General features: G+C 40.6%; 2 protein-coding genes across 2 annotated transcripts in view; both read left to right on the top strand.

Annotated features, from left to right (window-relative positions):
• HTRA1 (HtrA serine peptidase 1) overlaps positions 1 to 3,582 on the top strand; it is a 30,569-nt gene extending 26,987 nt beyond the window's left edge. The window contains exons 6-9 of the mRNA XM_082764204.1: positions 463 to 577; positions 693 to 750; positions 1,316 to 1,411; positions 2,866 to 3,582. Of these exons, the coding sequence (XP_082620330.1) occupies positions 463 to 577; positions 693 to 750; positions 1,316 to 1,411; positions 2,866 to 3,034 (438 nt within the window). The 3' untranslated portion in view covers positions 3,035 to 3,582. The remainder of the gene's footprint in view (positions 1 to 462; positions 578 to 692; positions 751 to 1,315; positions 1,412 to 2,865) is intronic.
• An 11,832-nt stretch (positions 3,583 to 15,414) lies between these two features.
• Positions 15,415 to 16,884, top strand: part of DMBT1 (deleted in malignant brain tumors 1) — a gene marked incomplete at its 5' end in the record, with an annotated part of 40,262 nt that continues 38,792 nt past the window's right edge. The window contains one exon of the mRNA XM_082764632.1: positions 15,415 to 15,442. Within this exon, the coding sequence (XP_082620758.1) occupies positions 15,415 to 15,442 (28 nt within the window). The remainder of the gene's footprint in view (positions 15,443 to 16,884) is intronic.

The raw sequence follows: 16,884 nt of genomic DNA, 5'->3' as shown, positions 1-16,884 counted from the left end.
AAACCCCTCGTCAGTCCTTGCACACCTCTATTGGAGGGAAAGCTCTCTTTGAGCCACATTACTGGGAAAAACTTTATTTATTTTTTTTTCTATTTATCATTATCCAATATTTACTCAGAACCTCAACTGCCATTCAGTGCCATGCTTTGCAGACAGCCTTGCTGAAAGAAACAGGCTGAAACTCACAGTAAAGCATGGTGCTAACCTGATGCACGCTGGACAGCTGCCAAACTCTGACTTCTCTTCTGCTGGTGTGAATACGAATATTCACATCTGTTTTCCAAAATTGTACAATACTGTCTGTATCAAGTAGGTGATTCAGAGAAGTGACATTAAAAGGAAAATTGAAAACCAGCTACAAAATGCGTTATGCGAATTTTTCCTTCTGATTGCTGGGAAGAAATCGTCCTTTTCTCTTCAAGACATTTTACATTTGCTAATAAAAATTTCTTATTTCCCCAGGATGGTGAAGTCATTGGAATAAACACGTTAAAAGTTACAGCTGGGATCTCATTTGCTATCCCATCTGATAAAATCAAAAAGTTCCTGACTGAATCCCATGACAGACAAGCTAAAGGTAATGTACTTCACTGCTGTGGAAGAGATAAACTTGAAGATAGTAACACAACAGAAAGCTAACAGCCCTCTTTTTGATAAAAGCAATTGATAAAGACCTGTTTTCCTTTTTATAGGAAAAGCGATAACCAAAAAGAAATACATTGGTATACGAATGATGTCTCTAACACCTAGGTAAGTAAAAGTGGTAATTCTTTACCTTACTGAACTCTGATCACTTCATGTATTCGGATCAATCTAACACCCTACAGAAACCAGCAGAAAAAGGAGCCAGCAGCATGTACCTCACTGTAGTTGCAGTGACAACTTTCACCTAATTTCTGCTGTCTTTCTTGTGTGCGTCCATTACATGGTTGACCTTTCCTTCTGGCTCTTGTATGAGCTGTTGTTAAATTGCTAATTTGTCTTGGGGCTCCACTACTACTGTTACCATCTGTCCTGGGCCGTCACTAGGGTCGAGAAGAAAATGGGACAGTATGTCTGCAAGAAACACAGTTGATCTTCTGTATCTGTTGAAATGATTCTCTTTGCCAGAAATAGTTGTTAAAAAGTTGTATGTATGCAAAAAGTATAATAATACTTGAATTATTTTTAAGGGTTAAAAAGTATTGTGAGGTATCACATCAATATGTGTAAAATACCTCAGCTAGTAAATGCTAAGTAAATTAACCAAGTGAGAATCCATGTTTTTTTCTCCATCTTGGCAAAATATCTTTATGGATGTTTCTTCATTTTCCAGCAAAGCTAGAGAGCTGAAGGATCGCCATAAAGACTTTCCTGATGTTGTCTCTGGAGCCTATGTTATTGAAGTAATTCCAGAAACACCAGCTGAAGCGTAAGTTGGAGTCATTTTTCTCAAAACCACTGCCACTGGCTTGAGAGGTAACAATAGAGAATGTTCTGTGCTTAGCTAGCTATCTTGGTTATGTTAAATGAACAGAATTGCGACCATCTGATAGCTATTAGGTTGTCAGCTTGAAATCAGTTTGTGGTTTTAGTTGGGTCCCCGATCGGCAATAATGCAGACATGCCAGCGCATTGCAGCAAAGCCCTGTCAGAGTTCCCGGTTGAAAGGGCAAGGAGTCAGTGGGTGTGAAAACCCAATTTTCTCTTTTCTCATCCATCGCTTCTAAGACTTCTGCTGTACCAATGCCAGAGCTGAATTAGAGCCGCTCGCTTGTGCGTGCTCCTGTGGCCCTGGAGGTCACTGGTGTGGGATAGCAAGGGAGAAGTTTTTCTTCTACCTTGCGAGGATGTTTCTGTATCAGCCCCAGCACTTCGGGTGCTTGGAGCTGGCATATTTTGTCATGTAGAGAGAGAGACTGAGAGGATGGCCATCCGAAGGCTGGCCTGGCAATTAAAATGCATCTCTTTCTCCGTGACTTGTAGTCCCCTTATGCATGGGTGTCCCTATTCTCCTGGTTTTCTCTCCAATGTACCCTATGTAGACATGCTGGGTAGACATGCAGGATCTGAGTCAGGAGTAGAGGCCTGTTAAACTGCTGGTGTGAGAAACTGAGATGATCTGGGATGGATTCTCTCAGGAGAATGCTGAAAGTCATGTCTTCAGTAGGCAACCAGATTTGTTAGTGGGTTGAAAACGTTGGCCAAGGCATCCTGCTTGCAAGAGGCACTCATGTGAGGCATTTTCTGCGGGCGGAAAAGGCCTATGACTGCTCTGTGGTTTTGTAAAAAAGGATTATGCTGAAGGGCTGAATCATGTCTGATCTGGTTTCTTGGTTAATATTTCCATGACTTGGAGCCAGATTGTTGTGCAAGACCGGGCAAGACATTCTGGTTGATGGCATCCCTCAACACCCCATTTCCCAGTCCCGGTAACAGTCTCGACAGCCCTGGGCAGAGGAGCCATGCTGTGCCAGCCCCACTTCTGCTGTCTCTTGCCTTGTGGTGCACAGAGGTGGTGGGTTTTGGTTTGTGTCTGGTGCTCGGGTCAGGAGGAGGCTTTCTGGGTGCTGTAAGCGGGCAGATGAGAAGGACACCCATGCATTTCTAGTGACTGGGCTAGATCTCAGCATGTGTTGTACTTCCCGGGTTTAAAATACGAAGGTAGGATGAAGTGGCTGCCAGGCTGTGTGTGAATTGCTCAGCATATCAGACCTGCAGATCTGCACCACTAAACTCTTCTTTTTTTATTTTTTTTTTTGTGAGCCTGCTGTGTCTTTGTCTAGCTGGAGGAAAGTCAGAAATATCCAGTGATCTTCTTTTCAGAATATTGTGATGATGATAAAATGGCAATTGTAGTAATTCATTGCTTCTTTGTCTTTTCAGTGGTGGCCTGAAGGACAATGATGTGATTATAAGCATCAATGGACAGTCGATAACTTCAGCCAGTGATGTCAGTGACATTATTAAAAAGGACAGTACTTTGAACATGGTTGTACGCAGGGGTAACGAAGATGTTATGTTAACAGTAGTTCCTGAAGAAATTGATCCCTAACCAGAAACATGAGCTGGATTTCATGTTTTCTTTTAACAGCATTGGACTGCTTATATTCTCTCTGTGCTGGTACAGGAAACGTTAGACTTCTGACCAACATTCTGCTTCTTCAGTGGATTAGTTTTGGCCAACAGAGTAACTCCTAATAGGTTTAAGGTGCAAAAATCTGTGTAATTTCACATATTCCAGATGATAATTTTTCCTTCTGTATTATGTATGCAATGTATTCTTTACTGGCTATTACATCCCCGCTTAACAAATCGACATTTGCTTCCCTGTGTTGAATAGATTTACCATTATTTCCGCTAAGATTTAAACAACCCCCACGCACACAGTGTGTGTTGTGGTATTCAGGTATTTATAGGTTAGCTGTGCTTTAACTGGAAATACCATTTTAAAGAAGTAGTTGATTTAAAAGACAAACACAATTGGGTAAAAAGTTTGGTTTATAAACACAGAAATCCCAACCAAAATAACCCTTTGAGAGTCCCATGCAGGATTTTAATACTATGATATTTTCCTAGTGTTATTAAAAGAATTCAACAGTACTTCTTTTTGTGAGTGAGTCATTTTACTTCCTCTTATGGAGTGTTTTGTCTTTGAACAACACATCTGCCCTAAAGGATGTTCTGATGTTCTCGTTTTTATCAGCATAAACCAAAACACTTGGTTCTCAGTATGGGCTTGTATTTGTGCTCTTGTGCATCTGCTTTTCTCAGCCTGGCTGGCTCAATTTTATCATATTGGTTATCCAGTGCTGCCTGTTTTCCATATGTCAGTATGTTTTCCTTATTGTTTTGTTTTAATTATGACTTACCACTGCCTGAAATACTGTTTACCTACTGCAGAAATTGTCGTCGTGGATCACAGAGCATATGCTGTTATATCTCAGATGGTTGGATATCTGTAACCTTTGCAGATCTGGCTGGCCTTAAGCTCTTTAAAACAGGCTCTTTTATTCATAATCTGAGTGCTGGTGTGCATATGATAGGATATTGGGCATTATTGTAACATGAAGACTAATATCTATATTTATGGATGCCCTTAACGCTTGAGGAGTGAATGGGATAATCTCCTGTCAAGGTGAACAATCAACTAAATTAAATTACATAATAATTACTCAACAAGATAAGCAGCTTCTCCTTTCCCTGTTGAAGTATGTATTTCAGAGAATAAATGCAAGGTCAATCGACAAGTGTCAGTGACTGTCAGTCCTAAATGTGCTCTTTTGGAAACTGCTCCTTAATAAAACTTCAGCGGGGTTGCTGGCAGTCTATGGTTTTTAAACCAAGGGTTGTATTCTGCACAAGTACAGCAAGAAATCCTCTAGACCCAGGTCCCTGGCAGTCTCTCACCAGCTGTGTTTCAATTTTGTTTCAGTCAGCTTGTGCAATCTTAGGGAGCCCCTGTATCCCTGGATGCCAGAACCTGACCTTCCTTACCTGGATCCCAGGGGTACTCACACAGCATATTGAAATCACCTCTGAAAATCTGCCAGCATAATGCAGTGCCAAGTGCTGAAAGTCTACAATACTTTCTAGCATGAAAGTTATAAGGTAGAATAATCTTGCAGAGCTACTTTTTAACATGCTTCGTTAAGTGTTTGTTTTACTGATGCTGATCAATGTTTCAGCCTCCTGTTGAAGTAGTAATATGTTTTGCAGAACATCCAGGGCCTGTGTAGTGCATAGTGTAGTCACAAAAAACTCTCACATATCTTCTCTGCTCCTGCACCTCACTCTACTAACCATTAAAAAGTGAAGCCAAAGCCCTGAAGTCAGAAAATCATTTCAGACAAGTTGTTTCATCTGCCTTTTTATTTCAAAATAAGGGGTTGCATAATTTAAAAAGCTGGTTGCTTCTCTTTGTTCCTAGTGTTTCTTGTTGTGTTCCCCCCTCTCCTTTTTTTTTTTTATTATTATTATTTTTTAATTTGTATTTATTTATTTATTTGTTAGCTTGGTTTCTAACTAGCTACTTTTGGTTTCCTGATGATGTCCTTGCAATAACAACTAGCACAGTACATCTTTACGCCTGTGCTGCACACAGATGCCGTTGCGAGGCAGAAATGCCTCAGGACAACAGCTCAGTCTTGCACGTAGAATAGGGAAGAGGCAAATGAGCTTAAATTCTATAAATGGGTTTCCTGAGCCACAGTGATTAATGAAATGCTTGACCAGATTTTCTAGCCTGTGTACCCAGGGCCCATAGCTCCACCTAGTGGGATGCCAGATGATCTCTTAGACAGCTGGTCGTTTTTCATCATATGTTTGAAAGCACTTTTCTGATTTATTTATTTATTTGTATATACTTGATTTATTTGCCTGAGATACCCAGAAAGCCGTGCATCTCCTGAAAAATGTTCAGAATTTACTCCATTGGTATTCAGCCATATTTGCAGCTACCCAGATGTTTTCTTAAATTTGTTTCTAAATGTTTTGTAAGTATTTGAAATAAGATTATTGATACACAGAGACAAGAAACTGAAGTTTGTCTTTCATTAATTAGCATATATTTTGGGTGTATTGTTGGTTATAGAGTTGGAATGGTTTTAATTCTCTTCTGCTTCAGCAAAGTGCTTTCCAAAGTGCAATTGAAAAGACTGTACAGAATAGCTTTGGCACAGTTCACATAAATACCAGATTCCTGGAAATCTTAGCAAGTGTTGGACACTAAATCAGGGAAATCAAGTGTTCTGGCGTGATTTTCAGTAACGTGGAATGTCTGAGATGGAAAATGGAGCTCCTGCGTATCTGATGCTGAGTAGATTGCTGCATGTGGCTGCACTCGGATGTAGGTCTCAAAAGCTCAGTCACTTATTCCATGAGGGAAATGGCTCCAGAACTGAAAAAAAAAAATAATAATGACTAACAATTGTCTGGCTTTTGTAGCTGAAACACCAAGCAGTAAAGTCTTCAATTCCAGAATATATTTTTTCAGAATACCTATTTTGTATTTATATCATTCAGGAGGCTGAGAATGTTTTTAAAACTATATCTTCCTGTATTGCTAGAGGTCTCTCACTGTGAGCAGGCCATCAGATGTTAGATCATACCCTTGTTCTTATTACATATCAGAAAAATACTGTAGAGTTGATTAAATCTGCAGTTGCCAAGACCCAGGAGGAGCAGTGGTGATGAGCAGCTGGTTAGCAGTCACCACTCCAGAGCAGTGGTATTTGGTGCCACCAAGTGTTTGTTTGCACTGTAGGTCCCAGCAGGAATGTCTTCATCCTCAGAGTGAGAATCAAGAAATGTTTGCCTGAAGTTGCAAGGATTTCCTTGACTGAATTATATTTGAGAGCATTCCCGTATTATTTGCCACTGTATCCTCTTCTACCCAGAAAATAAGGATGTGACTTGGCATCCCTTACTCAGATTCCCCACTCCCGTTGCTCTAGCTGCCTTTCCATTAGTAATGCTGATAGCTGTCGGAAAAGGAAACCAACATTTCACCCTAAGCTGATATTTAGTCAGGCTTTGAAGTTAAATGTCAACAAGCTGTTGTGAGGCTTTCTTTGTACTGAGAGGAGAAACATCCCGAAGAGATGGGAAGGAGTCAGCCAGCAGAGAGAGCTGAGGGTCTTGCTGTACTCTCAGCTCAGCCACTTGCCATCCAGGCCAGCATCAGATAAAGTTACATCTGGAGGGGCAGGGACTGGTAAATTTCATGTTCTTGGTGCATGTGCACTGTAGAGCTGTGGATCCCTCTGCCATGAGTCCAGCTGTGCTGTACATATGTCTGACAAACTCCTGATCGATTTATTCCCTGCTCCTCCCCAGCCCCAGACTCATTTTTCACGTGCAGGATGCCAGCAAGTCGGGGCTGGGCCCAGTGGGTGTCAGGAATTCCTTCAGTTTGTGCTGGTACTCTGTGGACATGCGATAACTTGACTTGTTGGGTGTTCTCGATTGCACAAAATTACCATAAAACCAGTGCATATGTAATTCAGCTAATTGGAGAGAGAAAGTAGAGAAGGCGTTCATGGGGTAGGCCATGTTTAACCACCAGAGCAGCTAATTGGTTTAACCTATCCACAGTTTTTGGAAAGTTTTCCTCCAAAATTCATAGTTCAGTAGTCATGGTACGGGGGCATCTGCCCCCATAAGGTCTCTGATGAAATGGACTATAACTAAGAAGTGACTGGAGAGAAAATGGGGTCAGAACTAAAGAACTGGAGTCAAATTTATTCGATTTCATAAATAATTAAGTAGGTTGGAAATACTGCATAAAGCGCTGGGGAAGAAAGTTAAATATTTATTCTGTTCCTTCCTCCTCTGCTCAGTGTTTATGCAGGGAGGGCACAGTGATTTTCAGGAAGTTTGTAGTGTCAGTGTCTGAGGGATGCCGCCTGTTGCCCAAGCACCCCGCTGCTGCAGTGAGCTTCGTCTGGTGGCTGTCTCGGGCAGCCCAAGCAGTTGCAATAACCAAGCTCTCTGAATCTGCCAGAAAACCCTGCTTGTGTGAACTGTCATCTTCCATGGGCATGGGCACAAAGCCATCGATGCATCAAAAAGGGAACGTGTCTGCCTCAGGCGATGGGATTAGGGCACAGTGCGATGGCAGCTGCTAATTAGAAATGGTTTCAAAGCAAGTTGAGATGAAGAGTGGTTATGGAAAAGTCTAAGTTACTCCAAAGGTGGTCGATTAATTTTTCTGAGTACAGATTGGATCTTTTTTAGACTCTTGCACAAATACATAAAATAACCTATCCTGAATAATTAAAGCAATTTCTCTCTGTTACTATTAAAATCAGATCAGTCTCCCTTCTCCTTCTCCATTCCAAACTTTTCATCACTTTTGTTCACATTCACTAGTTTGTTTTTTTTTTTTTTTGATAGCAAACAGGCTTATCATTTCAGTGGGTTCGATCCTGTACGTTGTGGTTTTGGTGCATGCTCCCTTGCTTTCATCTGAAGCCCTGTAGCATGCAGAGTTTAGGCACTGTGACTTAGGCCTTGTTCATGCTTTTGAACTCCAAGGTAACCTCGTATGCTTGGGCCCTTGCCAGCTGGCGAGTCCCTTGCAGCACCTGCCCAAGAAGCAAAGTTTTCCGTTGTCCTGCTTGCTTCTCTGCAGAGTTTCTCCAGCTGACAGCAGATGTGGAGCTGCTGCATTCCTTCTGTCTCCTGTTTGTGCGGTACGGCTGCTTCCAGCGGACACACAGCCCTTGTTTCCCCTCCTGTAAAACTGGGATGATGGTGAAGATCATAACTGCAGAGGAAATTATCACTGTTAGCTGTTATTTCTGATGAAATATGGGTAGTAATGGTTCACAGTCCCCACCATGTCTGTTGCCTTTGTGGATGCTGTGACTTAGGCTGTCCATGTGGCAGCCATGGGGTCTTGATGTGTCTGCCAGGCTGTCCCCGCTTCCAAAGCCCCCAGCAGCCAAAACCTCAAAACCATAGTTGAGTCTGGGGGAAAGCTCAAGCTTAAGATGGGGAACAGTTTCAGGATGTTGTGACTGGTTTAAAATCCTGTACAGCTTTGCTCTTACAGAAGAAACTGCAAGTCAACCAGCAGCTGTCATGTACCACCCAAATCAAGCCCTGGCTGTCACTTGGTGCAAAACAAACCTGTAATAAAACATAGTAATTAACTGGAGGTCAAAGTATGGTTCGTCACCTCTGAATCAGATAGCATGGTCAGATCAAGTGCCGTGCTTGAAAAGAAGGGTACTGCTGTGGCCAGGGGAGGCTGAGAGCTAAAGTGTGGTTTGAATTGCTGAATGCAGCTGTGGGTGTAGTCCCAAAGAAACAGAAATGAAATGCTTCCTGATATCTGGACAGAACCAGTCAGTTGGAACAGTGTTCTGGTTTGTGCCCATGAAGAATAATAATGTACTGAAGCTATGATGCACATCTTCTGTCTTTCTTGCAATCTATTTGCTTTATTTCTTCTCAGCTGAAGGTGGGTTTTGTTCATTTGTTTGGTTAGCTGGTTGGTTGGATTGGTTTGTTTGAAGGAAAAGAGGAGGAGCGCTGTGCAGAAGAGCAAGCTCTGCTGGGTTGGTTCCAGCCTGTGCAACAATTTCCTGCAAGCACCGAGGGCCATTACGCACCTTGTCACCAGCTGGAAGGGCTTCCTCTGCTCAATTTACTTTATTGCCTGAAGAGCAGAGGAATATTTTTTTTATTAAAAGCTAGTCCACCAATGCACTCTGCTGAATGCTGTTTCTGTCCTTGAGAAACAAACAGAAAAAGAACAAATCCCAAGCCACAGATGTTCATATTTATTCTTTATCCTTGGCCTCAGCCTGTAAGGGTTTGAAATTCCAGCCTGGCATAGGCACCCGATTCCTCTCTCTAGGGGCTGCTGCGCTGGCTTGCAGTGTTTGCACACCCTGTGCATCCGTGGCACCATATCCACTGACTGTTAGCACCACACAAATCAGGGCATGAAGCCCTGCAGCTCTAGGAGAGGGGAAAAGATCCCAGGAGATTTATTACCTGTCACTTCTGATACATTGTGGATTCTCCTATATTACAAGGGAGATACATGTGGGCTTGCATTATTGGTGTTTTAGAAAAGAAGGGTAAAAAAAGTAAGCAAATGCACTAAGTAGATATTTCTTGTACTGTATGTTTCATCTGGATTAAAAACAAAACAAAACAACAACAACAAAACAAACTACAACAACAACAAAAAACCACAACTCTTGCTATAACTAGACTTATTTTGCTTATGTTAAATATAATGGTATTGTTTTGATGCAATGTGGACATGTAGAAATAACATAATACAGCTCACAATTGCATACAATTACCATAGTAAATTAGTAATCCATTTTTTTTAGAATATAGACTATGCACACTTCATTTTGTGTGTGATTTCATGAAAAATGCGAGGCCTTCATGTCTCGTTTCTCATTGTTCACATCATCTTGGCAGTAAAACATTATCAAAGGTACTTATGTTATACGATAGTTATACCACTCAGTTGTTGACCAACAGATAATCTGAAGATGAAACAAAGCAATATGTACTTTTTATCTTTATTACAGAAGTGCTAGGCTAGATTAAACATAAATTAAGCAATAGAAGCTTTATTGCTGTAAATAAAGTAGTTGTTTTGTTTATTTTAACACAATCTGGATGTCATGATATCCAGATGTTACTACAGGTAAATCTTTAACCATCATATAACCATCACATGAATATAACATCTGGTATTAAACACTTATCTATTTGTAAATCTCCTTTTTAAAAACTAAGAATTAATTATAACGTGCATGCTGTTGGTCATTCATGACTTTGGTAAGAGCTTGGGCCTCTATGAATAGGATATTCCCCAGGCATAGCCTTAGGTTTCTGAATTTCTGCCATTTGGTGCTGGAAGTCAGCTTTACCTCCAAATACTGTGCTGAGTATAGGCTGAAGGACACCTGGCTATACTATCTGGTATTTCAGAAAGCAGATTGCAATACAGAAGCAGGACACAACTGCAGAATTCAGTTATAAGTTCATGCCGGTCATATATTTGTTCTCCTCACTGAGCATATTTGTGTGGTTTCTTTCTCACCTTTTACACATCTTTATAGTCTTTCTCTCCTTTTTTAGTAGAAATGCCCTTTGCCTTTTTGGATGGCTGTGGAATTACTTATTTTGTCAAGATGGCAGACGTATTTGTTGCAGTTACTAGTCATATTCGGAAGGAGGTGGAACTGTTCAGTTCAGAACTAGCTGTGATCAGCCCAGCTGAACCAAATTCATTAAACTGTTACCCTAAATTAAAGACTGGGTGGGATGTACTAGGAAGTTGGCTAAACTGTATATGCAAAATTATCCATTAATCTTTTAAAGCACTGTTGATGTAACAGGAAAGAAACTTCATGGGAACACTATTCTGTTTAACTTTTTTTTTTTTTTTTTTTTTTACAGAAATATCGATTGTGTTCCCATGAAGTTTTTATTTTCCAATGAAATTTTATGGGATTATGGTTTAATGGATCATTGTACAAATCGTTTTCCTTCTCTGGAGGAAACAATAAGAAAAGATTGTTTCAGACTCATCCTTCTTCTGCAAGCTGCTGCTAACCTTATCAAACTTCTTCTGTTTTGTCAGGTATTAGACCAAGTCCGTTCAACAAGCACCAGGCAAGATTCAAGGCAGATTTACATGCCTGTCTGTCTCGATTCAGTGCCTACTAAAATTACACAGAGGATTATTTTGGGAAATACTGAAAAACACTTGAAAGACATACAGACTGGGGGATGAGAGGCTGGTGAGCAGCCCCACAGAAAGGAGTCTGGGGGTTCTGGTTGACAGCAAGTTGGACGCAAGCCAGCGGTGTGCAGTGACAGCCAGAAGGGCCAGCTGTGTCCTGGGGTGCGTCAGGCATGGCTTGGCTAGCTGGGCGAGGGAGGGATTGTCCCACTCTGCTCTGCACTGGTGCAGCCTCACCTCGAGTACTGTGTGTGGCTTTGGGCATCACAACATAAGAAGGACATTCAACTGTTCGAGAGTGTCCAAAGGAGGGCTACAAAGATGGTGAAGGGTCTAGAGGGCAAGACGTATGAGGACTGGCTGAGGTGCTTTGGTTTGCTCAGCCCAGAGCAGAGCAGGCTGAGGGGAAGCCTCATGGCAGCCTTCAGCTCCTTCACGAGGGGAGCGGAGGGGCAGGCGCTGAGCTCTGCTCTCTGGGGACAGCAACCGGACTTTTTTCTCTTGTTTACAAATTGTCAGATGTAGCACTGCCACTCATATGTATTTGTTCCTAAATAGTCACTGAGAAATGACCATTACTGGAGCAAGTAGAGCAGAGGGGTTGCCAGGAGGCCTCTGTGCAAGGAAGGAGGTCAGTATTCCCATGTCCAAGCTGCACAGCTGGCTCCAGTTGTTGACTGAATCTTTTAATTTTCACTATTTCATGTGCTAATTTCATTAAGCAACAAAACTAGTCCAGCCTTGAAATTAGCTTTGAGAAAACTTGTGTAAACAAAGCTTTGGACAGAGGTGCAAGAACAGTGAACAAATGAAGAGGAGAGAAGACAGGGACCAGGAGAAGGCATGGGCCATGGAGGCTACCTCAGCTTTGGCTAAGTGACTGTTGGGTGCCTTGCTGCATCCCAGGTGAAAGACATCAATGCTACTGTAACAGGATGAAAAGCAATGGAAATTCAAGTATCAATTGAATTTAAATGAATTTGTGGGAAATAGTAATAATAATAATAATAAAGCTTGAACAGCTTGTATCCTTTCTCCCACCCAAAAGACAAACATTTCATTGTTTCTTTCAAGTTGACTTTGAAAGTGAGTGTGGATCTGAAGCTGATGAGTTCATCAAGTTCCAGTTCTGGGGAAATGAACCAAGAGTCAGTAAACAACCCTCCACCCTATCTGCTGTCCTACCCGACATGAAGAAAGGCAGCTTTGTGCAAAATACAGGTCAATATCAGAGGACTACTTTTGGTATTGGCTCTTTGGATTTTTCTTCTGCAGCATCAGGGACTACGCAGAATTGTGGTCATAGAATGTAGTGACCATTGCATATGAAAACACTCATTTAATAAAATATTTTTAATAATAAAAACAATTTTTATAATAAACTATTTTTATAATAAAAATAGTTTAAAATAATAAAGCAAATAGTTAACTGTTGAATATATAATTATATTCTTTTACTTCAATTATATTCCATTAAATCAAGAAAATCAAATAAAATAAAAAAACACACAAGGAAAACAAAGTAAATGCAATCCAGTACAGGTTCGATGCTGTCATTGTTTTGATTGTGCATGTTGGGAAAATAAAATGTTTGTAACATCTTAAAAGGGTAAATAAATGTTGGTGTTACAACAGATATTCCTTAAATGAATAAATATTCCTTAAATGGAAGCATCTGTTGTTTTTTTTTTTTTTTTTTCTGTTGACAGCAGGTGGCTGGCTGCAGGGTCAATACCTTTGGGAGGAGAAGAAGCCGGGGCTGCCCCGCTGGAGGTGCTTCTGGGAGAGCAGATGTAAGCAAGGGCAAAACACTACCTGGCATTGAGGGCTGAGAGGAAAAAAGAGAGAACCAGCCCTGTGAACACCAAGATCAGATAAAATACAAGGTGAGGTGCCAGGATCAGATATCCACACAGCAGGTATCCACAGGGACAGCCCCATGCCAGAGCAGGGGAAAATGGGGAGGAGCGGGAAGCAGGTGTTGTTTTAATTAGTCTTCTGTTTTTCACTATGAAAATCAATTTTAAATGGCCATAAATTAAATTAATTTTCCCCAAGCTGAGTCTGTTTTCCCCTTGACAATGTCTGATAAGTGATTTCCCTCTTCTTAGCTTGATCCAAGAGCTTTTCCACCTTGTTCTCTACATATGATGGACCCCAGACCCTGAGCAGGACGTCTCTTTAGATTCCCGAAGGCTTAATCTTTGGAGTTATTTCACATGTTCTCCTTCTCCATTGAACTATTAACAACATTTGTTGACTTTTCAATGTTTTTAATCTGGCTTTGCTTTTATTTAAAAAAAAAATAAATATTTATTTTACCAGCTCTTCAGGTATATGCAGCAGCTGTCCCAGCTTATTTAACAAGCCACCTCCCTTAATTCCATCAGTTCTTCTGAAGTAACTGTTTCTTCCATCTGGCTTGCAAAACCATAATAAGAAACTGCCTATATTTACAGAGTCAATGGACTGTTTGCATGTCTAACAAAGTAACTTTTTACATGTATTTCTCCTTTCTGCTGTGACATTTGTTCTTCCTTTCTCCCTTTTTCTTTTGACTCTTCTCTGCTATATCAGGTTGGGTGTTGGCTGTTCTATGCCTGGACATTTAGGTTATGGGTTTCATGAAACATGAGAAACATGTTTCTGAGTTCTTGAGGTGTAATATGTCCACCAATCAGTGATGACACCAAACGTATGTAAAACTAGCAACAGAAACAAACAGCATGTCACATCTTTATTTACATTATTATTATTATTAACAATAATAAATAATGATAATAATAATAACACACACTTCTCTAGATAAAAATTCAGATTTTTTTATTAAAAGAATAACTAAGGCCCTGAGCCACTTGATGACCACTGAAGATAGCCCTGCTTTGACTTGCAGGTTGGACCTCCAGAGACCTCTTCCAGACCAAATCTTTTGGAGTTTCTGGAGTTTTATATACTAATCAAACATTGTCAAATTTAGCAGTGCTGTGCAAAGGCAGTTTCTTCAGTGGGTACTCAGGTCAAGGGAAGAATCATCCATGGCTTGAAAAACAGCTTCTCTTCATAAAAATCCATTATAGGGTTCCACTGGATCCCATTATTTATTTTTTTTCTTAAATATGTTCCAAATTCTAGTGTGAGGTCTATGTAAAGGAGTCTGTAAAGTCTTAAGAGCTTCAGAGACAGAGACTGAGGAATGAATTTTCAGTTATTTTCTATGCTTACCTCTATCCCTGGACTTAAATCTTTCCACAGAACCAGGAGTTCTTGCAGTTTAACAATAGTCAGTGTCTGCCAGAGAATTTTGTCTTGAGTTTGTGACAAAATTCAAAAGATGACTTTGGTGGTTTCCAATTTGCAGTAGATGACTTGCAAAGCTTAAATGTACTGTCTTAGTCTCACTATCCTAGTGAAGATACAGCCCAACAGAGCATGAACGGGGGAGACCAGAAAGAGATAAAATGACTTTCTACTGAATTTCTATATGACATCTACTAGGACAAAAATACTCACAAAAGTAGTCTAGAGGGAATTCAAAGCAACTCAGTACCCTGGTTCCAAACTCTTCAGTCTCCCCAAAAGTTAACCAACATGTAACTAATATTTGGGAAAGATGTGATGGTAATTTGTGTGATATTTGACTCAGTCCCTGAAACTGTAGATTCACAACAAATTTAAGGAATTAGAGATGTGATGGTTGTCTCAGCAGCAGGTGAGTATGTCTCCCCAAGGGAGGCCAGGCCAGTCAGAAAGGTCTCCATAAGCCCCTCCACTGCTTCTTACCGTGCTCTTCCACTTCTCTCTGCAGTAAAAAAAAAGGAAGGAAAACCACTCCGATCCACTAAACAGACTTAAAGAGCAACTTTGGCTCAGATACCATCCAAAACCAAGAATGTTACATCAGTGACAGAGGGATGGAATGGAAAGATAGCAGCTATTGGAAGCACTTTTCATCTCTACCTTCTCTGAGGAAGGTGTCAGGTGTTGCCATCTTGCAGAACCAGGAAGCTATAAAAAAGTTGGGTAACAAATCAAGCATATCGTCATGTGTTAAGGAAGTACGAGTAGCAAGGGAATGTATTTGATATTGATTTAGTGAGGGGACACGTTGGGCTGCTACACCCCTTTAGAGTCTCTGTCTATAAATTCTGGTTCCTGCTTTTACCAGGAGCTCTGAGATGGCTACTACCATGATCTTGTCTTGGATGGTAATGATGGGTCTTCATATGCAGCTGGATGCAGGTAAAGAGTCCCACTTCTGATCAACTTCATGGCTATATTTTACATCAAGCTAATGTTGAGATTTAAAGGGAAAAGAGGATTAAATTTAGTAGCACTTCTTAGCTCAGTTGAAAACTGAGAGCAGATCAAACCTGTCAGGTGAGAAAATCGATAGTTATGTCCATTATTTTAACAGTTACTTACTGGAACTGCTTAGTGAATTTCAACTTGTCTTCTCACCCATTTTTTCTAAAGAGGTTAGTAACGGACATTCAGATAAATACATTGTAAAGCCAGTGATAAAATTTTCTTAATCTTTGTATTTGAGTAATGAATTTAAAGATAAATATGCATTTTCTTGGTGAAATGCATGTTTATTTTAAAGGATGTGAGGTGCTCTTTGAACCATGCATTTTGTATTTGATTAAGTTTGTTGGTATCAATTACACAAATATCAGTGGGTCTCATGGGAGGGAGGATGGTTGCCCCAAAATCACTTGCACCTCCTTTTCCATGTGAGGCTTCCCTGGCTTAGCAGAGTGCCAGGATGCTGCTGTGAGAAACAGGCTGTTCCTTTTCAAGCAGCTGCTGTTGCATTCTTTGTGCGGGAAGAGGGAACAGAAACAGATCAAAAGCCTTTGCAACAGCTGCTATTTTTCCATCCATTCCTCTTTCAGTTGCAAAGTTCTGTCTTTAATTTGACTTTTTGACTTTTTTGACTAATTTGACTTTGGACTGATTAACTGAAAGCAAAAACTTATTTTCCCTTTCTGTGTTACCCCCCAACTCTACACAGTGGAAGGAAATAGTCATTCAGTGCTGGTTCCAGGTTCAGTTTTTTACTTAATTCTTCCATAAATATTTGAGGTGCATTTAATGACACTGAAAAGTGAACTGGAATATTGATGTTCACCTCGAAAATGCTGAGTTGTCATTTAATCCTTTTATTATCATCCAATTCATTTAGATTTAAAGCCTTGCATGTGTGAGGAGCAGTGTGGTGAGAAATTCAGAAAGTTCCCCACTCACTGGATAAATTACATATCTCCCTGTCAGGATCCTCCTTTACATTCTGTAATTACTTTACGTAAACTGTGTGTTTAAGGGCCAGTGTTACAGGTCTTGTTGTACACGGTATTAGTCGGTGATTTCCAACTATCAGGCTGTCCGTGGAGCAGGGTTTTTATCCCTGATGGTAGCTGGACCTAATCTTTATAAATCAGCATATCCCTTTGTCAGTGTCACTAGGGTATCCTGTGCATGCAAACTTCCCATGTACATTAATTACCTTAACTCACGTATTGTTCTTTCAACTTTTTTTTTTTTTTTTGTTGGCTGCTTGCAAATCTGCGGTTTGGACACCAGCATCAATACCTCCAACAACAGGTAACTTAAAAGTAATATAAAAATGCACAATGTTCATAGAGTTGACCTTGCTAAATATTCTCTCCAAGCTGATGCTT

Source organism: Aythya marila (genome assembly GCF_965140915.1).
Source record: "Aythya marila genome assembly, chromosome: 7".
Taxonomy (NCBI): Eukaryota; Metazoa; Chordata; class Aves; order Anseriformes; family Anatidae; genus Aythya; species Aythya marila.
This window is presented reverse-complemented; position numbering and strand designations above follow the sequence as displayed.